This window comes from Durio zibethinus, chromosome 21 (genome assembly GCF_047325235.1).
Source record: "Durio zibethinus cultivar Kanyao isolate XHJ-2024 chromosome 21, ASM4732523v1, whole genome shotgun sequence".
NCBI lineage: Eukaryota > Viridiplantae > Streptophyta > Magnoliopsida > Malvales > Malvaceae > Durio > Durio zibethinus.
In genome coordinates, this window is record NC_143182.1 from 9,089,597 (window position 1) to 9,097,583 (window position 7,987).

The 7,987-nt window shown below is 33.5% G+C and overlaps 1 protein-coding gene across 1 annotated transcript; it reads right to left on the reverse strand.

Moving 5' to 3' along the window:
• Window positions 1–244: 244 nt before the first annotated feature.
• On the reverse strand, window positions 245–2,112 carry LOC111306172 (uncharacterized). Its single transcript, XM_022904080.2, has 4 exons — window positions 1,972–2,112; window positions 1,593–1,796; window positions 753–920; window positions 245–612 (listed from the first exon to the last, which is right to left on the reverse strand). The coding sequence occupies exons 1-4, from the start codon at window positions 1,975–1,977 to the stop codon at window positions 559–561; spliced, it is 432 nt and encodes a 143-aa protein (XP_022759815.1). The 5' UTR covers window positions 1,978–2,112; the 3' UTR covers window positions 245–558.
• Window positions 2,113–7,987: the final 5,875 nt, after the last annotated feature.

Here is a 7,987-nt window from a genome sequence, read left to right on the forward strand (position 1 = left end):
GATACCTGAAAATACACATATAATAGTCAATAGAATCACGTGATCTCTCATGATGTACAAGCTTATCTAAAATAAGAATTACCTCAAAAGGTTTGAATTTGAATGCTAAAAAAAGAAAGTAGAATTCTTTTGCACATAGTTGAAAGGGAATATACAAACCTTGAGATATTAACAAGGCATTTTCTCAGTTTTTACAAGCCTTTTTTCATTCCAAATTCCATTTCCATTTCCATTACCCTTCAAATTGTCAACCAAGATTTTCAAATTTTCATCGTAAGAGCTTCCAAAAGATTGCCTTACAAAAAAAGGAAGGTTTTAAAAAGAACCTTCTTGACAACAAGATTCTGCTCATAACAATCCTCACATAATCATAATCACTATAATAATAATCTTCTTCTTAACCCAATAATTCCCCTAAGGGAAGGGAAAGAAGTACATGCCATGGGCATGGCATTATCCATTTACTCTTCTCAACTCCTTAAACTATATTTACGTAATCCTATATAGATATATAAGCTTTAGCATATATATTGCACTTGGCAATGGGCAATGGCAGCTTCACAATACACAACTCGGCACCAAGCAGCTTGAAAAGAAGCCCAACCCTCTCTTCTGCAATAAATGAAACAAAGGAAGAAAGAGAACTTTACTGGGTCATTAAAAATTGCATCAAAATAAAGGACAATAATTAACATGGGATAGGGGGGATTGTAAAAGCTGAGTTTAAAAATTAATGGAAGAGTGGAGGCAACCTTTTTGGATTTAGAGTAAAGAAGCTCAGGGGAGATTTTGTAGAGGTCTTCATCAACGGGTTTGGGTTTTGGCCTGGGCAGAAGAGTGGGGCTTGGTGGTTGCTTCACGTTATTGACCTCCCAGCTTTGCTTTTTCCCTTCTTTAACATGAGACTGTCGTACTTTCGTCTGCAAAATTCACTCATTATTACCAAAAAAAACCCCATTTACCACCATTTGATCATACATATCGATGCATGTTTATCAATTCATCATCATCATTTCATCACAATACCATTTTTTTTTTTAAATAAAAATTGTAACTTACAAATGAAATTCATTCACAATAACTTGACTTTAGAAATGAAAAAAAAAAAAAAGCTTTTGGTCCCACTGGCACTGGCAGCATGGCCATTGGGAAAGTATTTTGCTATGTTTTAGATTAGGCTAGTTTGGGTTTTCTCCGTAGTCACATGGGTGTTCGTATCCCTTTCATTTTTGAGGGATACCAACTTCCTTTTTATCACTTATTTGGCGAGCTTCTTTGTTGATTTTAGTAGTACTATTAAATAACACAAAGTAAGCTTCTTTCTATGAATCTTTCTTTTCCTTTTTGACATTTTCGCCAGGAACCCCTTTTCACGAACCACCACGCATGAACAATTTAATGCGTTTCCGATGAAATCATAGCCTTTCACACGCATCAAAAGACTAAAGATAATTATCAAAAACAAATTAATAGAAGTATGTTAATGCACATGCAAGGTAAAAAAACCCATAACTCAGCTTCAAAAAGGAAAGGACAAATGGAAAGGAAATCAAGGTTTAAGCTGCTTCTTCTTCTTAGCTGTTAGTTCTTACCCTTCTGCGCGGAACAACAATCATGGCAGGAGTAACAACATCATTTTCATAAAGATCACCGGCAACATATAAATCACGATCCTCTGAGTAGCTGTAACGAAGCAACCCAGCTTGTCTAGCTGATTCAAAACACTGAGTAAAAGGGAGGTCATTGTTCCAATCCCAGCTGCCAAAAGCTGGAACATGGCTTCTTCTATAATAATCCTAAACAAAAACCCACAACAAAACACACTTATCAGTCATCAGCAACAACAACGCAAGCACAAAACCAAACACAATAAAGAAAAAAACATTATTATTAACCAACATAAGAATAAAACACGAAACTGAATTTGAAGCATAGATAAGTATAGACGAAGAAAGAGTAGGCTTTACTTACATCCATATTGTAAGATACAGAGAAAGAGCTAGTGTTAGAGTATATTGGAGATTGACCTCACTTCTCAAAGAGGCCCTTTCAAAGAGATCAGGAGGCTGAACTGGAAGAGGAGAGAGTCTAGAATTTGGGTTCTCTATCTTTGGGTGGGCGTGGGAATTCTTGCAATTTAAAAGGGGCCGGGGAAGGGAAGCTATGAAAGAGAGATGAGGGATAGGGTATAGGGGTATGGGGGGATCCAAAGCAATAAAACTTCTGTTAGGTAAATCGAAAGTAACCCAGATAACGAAGTTTCACAGTTGCAGACACAAGGACAAAGATGTAAGGTCAGGTAAGAAAAAAGAAAGGTAAAAATCGGACAGAGAAGTAAACAACCAACAAGGTTAGGTTGCTTTTGATTTGGGTTTTTTAAAATATTCTTTATATCTTTAACTTTTTTTTTATCAGGGTCGGTTTTTTTTTTTCGCTTTGCGTAGAGCCTTGTTTGTCGCTGATCAAACGTATATTCCAATGCTTGATGAATCTTGATTTCTCACTTGTTTTCTTTTTCTTTTTGGTTTTGTTTTATGGGTTGTTTTCTCAAATCTCCAAGCATGCAAGCAAAGGCTATGGCTTGGCCTTTTTTTTTGGCTTTTTTAACCCCACATGCGTCGGCCAGTAAAACCTGGTGCTTTGTGCTGGAGAGAGAAGAGATTTTATTTTAATCGGTTAATGACGATGAAGTCAGTAATCGGTCAACACTCAACAGTTTACACTGTGTGAGTTAATACTGAAGGTAACAGTCTTTTAAAGTTGAAACTTGCAGCATACAAAGCTCCAGTGAAATAGAATAAATTATCTTGCAGTTCAAGAGATAAGGACATGTGCAACTCTGCAGACAAGCTCTGGCCTTTGCCCCACCCCCCCTTTCAGCTTTTGGTTTAATATAACTTAATTCACTAACCCCCAAATATTATATAGTAGTATTAACTTTTTCGTTTTGATTTTATTATTATTATATTTCAAATGATGATAATGTTTTAATTTAAGGAAGAAATTAGTAGTATTCTTTTTACCTAAATTCTTTTTTTTATCCAAATGTCAATTATTTTTTTCCAGTTTTGACTCTGACATTTACTTATAGTGAAAAAAAAATGCTTTTCTTACATCAGAAGGTGATAAAAGGAAAAGCAAAGTATATATGGCAGTGATGAAATACCAATTACAGAATTTTCTTTGTCGTTGACAAAAGGAAATTATTGAAGAAGCTTGCTCTTATGCCTTAGCATTAGCCTTAAGTTTAACATACCTCTCAATAAAACTTTAAGGATCAAAATTTATAAGACTATATCTATATATGATGTAAGCTATATTCTTTTCGAAGCAATGATGCAAGCAACTTAGTACAACATTTTATTCTATCATCTTAATGCTCCACTTTCACCCAAAAATTTAAAAAAACTTAAGGATCAAATGGAATTAAATTTCTTTATAAACAGTATCTTGCCCCAAGGCACAAGTAATGGGATTCACATTTACTTGCATTTATTACTGAGAAATCTAAAAAACAGTGTAGTGATCTATTGTCAATTGTCATGGAGATTCTAGCCATAACCGTTAGTTTGAAACCCAGAGCCTAGTATAGCTAAGAAATGAGGCAAAGATAGAAGAAAAGGTTAGAAATCAAAGGAGAGGGCCCCTCTTCTTTCTGCTGTTGCAGGATTATACATGAATTTCTTCTTTATTCCTTATATTTTGTCTGCTATTGTATGCATGAATATTTTTTTCAAGAATGAAGCATATCCCTTTGCATGAATTGCAGCTATCCACCACCTTTGCATTTTCCAAAGACTTTATGATTGGTGTCTCCTGTTTGCCTCGCAATTTCTTCATGAATTTTGTTTCAAATTAGCCAAAGTATGGTCATTTGAGAAATTGGGTGATTACCCTACAAGCCATAATTTGACAGTCGAACGTAGATCACACCATTAACCTACTGGATATTCAGTTGGAGCATTTTCAGCCAGACAGGAAACAGGAAACATGGCTTAAAATAAGAGCTGACTGGTTTTTCAATTTTCATTGAAGATTGAACGTTGAATTCATTCTTTTTTTATTACTACAAACAACACAATAATGACATCATTGACGATTTGACGTGAATTAACCTTTTTCGTGGAACCTTGTTTTCTTTCATGCCTCGAATAATGCATACCCCTGATTCAGAAGTACCTATTTTTTTTATCCAAATTTGGTGTTTTGTTTCCTTCATTCAGAGTCAAACTGGGTTTTACGAGATTTTATTACCTCACAAACAAGCAACACAAACAGTTTAATACTCGAATTTTCTTCTTCCTTACCTTCTTTCCATATTTTATTTCATACACCGTGTATATTTTGGTTAACAAAAAAGAGATTGTTTAATGATAATATGAGACAATATCGTTAGTGTTGAAGTTAGATTTTTAAATTTATTGAATGTGAATTTTTTAAGATAATTATAGAAAGGAATCGAGCTAAATTTCATGTTTTTATTAGCAATTTTTTTAGTTAACCTGAAGGATCAAAATTGATAATGAGACCCTTTGTTTATTTTCAAAAGAGGTTCCCAAGTTACAAGTCATGAAACCCACTCCCAATAGAAAAAAAAAAGGGAAAAAGGATGAAAACGATTCACTTACTCTCTTGTCAATTGTCACGGGAGAATCTAGCCTTAATGTAGTTTGAATATTTCATATCTTCAAGAAAATGAAAAAGGGAGTCAAAGAAAGGTTCTATACAGCTATGGCACATTGGCACTATAATACATGAAATAATGAATGAATTTCTTCTTTATTCTCTATAGTTTGTCCTGTATTGTTTTGGATGGCTCTTTTTTTTTCTTGTTTTCCAGAAAGGGAAGTTTGCAACAAACATTACATTCCCTCTTCCATATCTTTTCAGGGTTGGCCTGACTACTCGTCTCATTCGCCAAATTTTGCTTCATTGTTCTCCCAGTGGGTCAAGTTGGTCAGATGTTCTTTCGGTAAAGAAAAGAATTGAATCAACAAATGTAATAATGAATTTAAATCATATACAATTTGGTTGTTAGATTTTGGATTTAAAACTCAGTGCACACAGTAAACACGTGAATGAATAGGAAAAAGATATTATCTGTGAATTGTGTTACAAAACTAATGAGAGCATAGTTATCATTACCAGATGCAATAATGATCTGTCAAGGGTAATGAATCCTAATTAATGACAGTGTTAATTACTGTTCAACTCATTCGGAGGTTAGTTGAGATTAAATCCTGCTTTGCTAATGATGGAAGCTTACATGGAAAGAAAGAAAGGGTTGTACTTTAATAATTATATTAATGGCCAGGCCAACTATTTGCAACAAAACCAAAAAAGAAAAACCAGAGCCGAAGAAAGAAGGGCCAACCACCCTCAGATCAAATGGGCTTTTAGAGTCATAACCGTTGGTTAACTGGATAAAGAATAAGTTCCTAGTAACAGGTAACTTGGTTTGATGTGTTATGGGCTTATGGCTATTCAACAGTTGAGATTGAAAATCAGATCCATTGTTGTCACTAAGGCAAAGTGCAAAGCAACATTTCCTTGAGCCTGTCGAAACTTAACAAGTAAAGTTGGTGTTGATTGTCGGCTTACTCGTTGAAAATCCATTTATAAGGAGGATTTGGATATAAATAAAGAATTGTACTCAAAATTAATAAAGCTGAGTTCAGATCTTCTTTCTCAAAAAAAAAAAAAGAGATTCAAACAAGAAAAAAAAAATCAAAGATCGCCGTTTAGATGCTCTATGAACTTGGGGGGAACATTAAAGGTTTTGCTCACATGATATTTTAGTTCGGATCTCTCTAGGGAGGATGTCATCAAATAGAGCACATGCTTATTGAATCTCACACAGCTATCAATCTGTATATTTGAAGGTTGATATGATGAAGAATATGTCTTGATTATATTGATTCAGATTTTTTGAGCAAAATAAATTGAATTAGAGACAGAGCGGACATAGTTTTAGTCAATGATCAGTATTTATTACTATTCAAAGAAAAACGTGCATTTAAGCTAAATAAAACGTATCAAAATCCATGACAGATCACAAAATATCCCCATGTCCATAATTCACAAAAATCTTTGTGTGTGTGGTGGTTATTGAAACCCACCTAAAATAAAAAGCATCTTAAAATGGCCTATGGACAATGCAACACTGAGACAAAAGGCAGTGGGCCGAGAAGCAACAGTTACTCTTGAATTCTGACAATTCTTATTCAGGGGGTCTATAACTCATGGGGCCAAGCTAATCTTATTGGTCACCATATAAATGCCTCCAAATTTGTAGACACATGCACGCCAATCACCATTGTTTCCTTCGGGGTTGAGCTACAAGTGACCAGACTGCTCAAAAACCTCAAGCTAGCTATGGCTACAGGGAGGTTGGTCATTTTAATAATGATAATGGTTGCATTAATGGTTGAGGGCTCAAGGGCAATGACATTTTGTGACCGGAACGATGAGGGCCTGGAGGCCTGCATGCCATCTGGAACCCAGTTGACCCATTAGCTCAGTGTTGCGAGGCTCTTACAGGTGCTAACTTGATCTTACGAATATTCATTCGAATTTGAATAAATGGTAAAATTAATTTTGATGAAATTAAAAATAATATAGAAGTGAGATTAATTATTATAAATTAATTATTATAATGATAAAATTAAAATTAATGATAAAATATATATTGAAATGTAAAAATAATAATGACGGTAAAATAAAATAAAAATAAAAAATTATCATTAAAGATATTATATTAAAATTGTATTAATAAATTTTATAATATATTTGATATTTATAAATTTAACAAATAATTAAAAATTAATAAATAATTTTTTATTAAATTATAAATTTGTTAAAAATTAATAATAATATGTTTGTTCATAAATATATAGATATATAAATGTAAAGAGATATTTATCTATTATTATAATTTTATGGGTAAAAGAAAAAGAAAAAATAAAAAATTTGAAATAATATTGAAAAAAAGATCTGCAATGGACAGAAGAATTTTCGCACAGAAGAAAATGTTTGATGTGAAAATGAGATTTCAATATAAATTTTTTGCAACAGTCACATCACAATTTATTATCTAAGCATCTTACTACAGCATGATTTTATAAAAAAAAATTATTATAATCGCGCTGAAACGTGGCTCCAGTGACATCCAAATCAGAATTCGATGTGGCTGCCTTCTTTTGGGATTGATCCAACACTTGCCCTGGCTCTCCCTCCAAAGTACAAGCTCGAAATGGCTCCGGATTGCTTTACCTTCTCTCTCCAATTTCTTACACACAGATAAAAAAAATCACTAGCAAAAAGGCTTTGTTGGCTAATTCATTTCTTCAGAATGAGTAATTCTCACGTAAAAGATAATTACTAGTACAGTACCACAAGCAGCAGCAATCCTTCCATCACCTCTCATTCTATTCTTTGGTCATATAATCACCACAGTATTTCTTTTAAGCACTATGATTAATGTTTTATTGATATGTCAAATCCATGCAGCGAGAAAAGAAAATGGCCTCTCCCTTCATGCCAGCTTGGTTTCACCACGTCAATCTAGTGGGGAATATATACATATATATATATATATATATATCTCAGTTATCAATATTCAATCCATCACAACCTCAAATATAAAATAATAAAATAAAATAAAGTGAGGGTGAGAATGCATGATTAAAGACCCTTATATTATATCTTTTAGAAAGGTTATTTATTATCCTTGACAACCTGTCTAGATATTGTTTCAGGTTTCCGGAGGAGCCTGAACCAGCTTCTTGGTTTTAACTTTTTAAGTCTTTCAGAAGTTTCTATCTTTCGATGCGGAAATGTTTGCAAGTCTTCCACCTGTGCGTTTTAATTGCTATTTGGTTACTGAAGTTTGTACGAACAAATTAATGACCGGAATTGGGCCTTCTTCTGCTCTTTTCATATCTGACTCTGGATCATTGTTTTTTTTTCAAAGGGTAAAAAAAAAATC

Bases quoted from the DNA above. Each gene is read 5' to 3' on its own strand.
- LOC111306172 (XM_022904080.2), bottom strand. The intron at 921-1,592 runs GTAAGAACTAAC...TGAATTTTGCAG, and splicing joins TTGTTGTTCCGCGCAGAAGG to ACGAAAGTACGACAGTCTCA. The intron at 613-752 runs GTTGCCTCCACT...CATTTATTGCAG, and splicing joins TTTACTCTAAATCCAAAAAG to AAGAGAGGGTTGGGCTTCTT.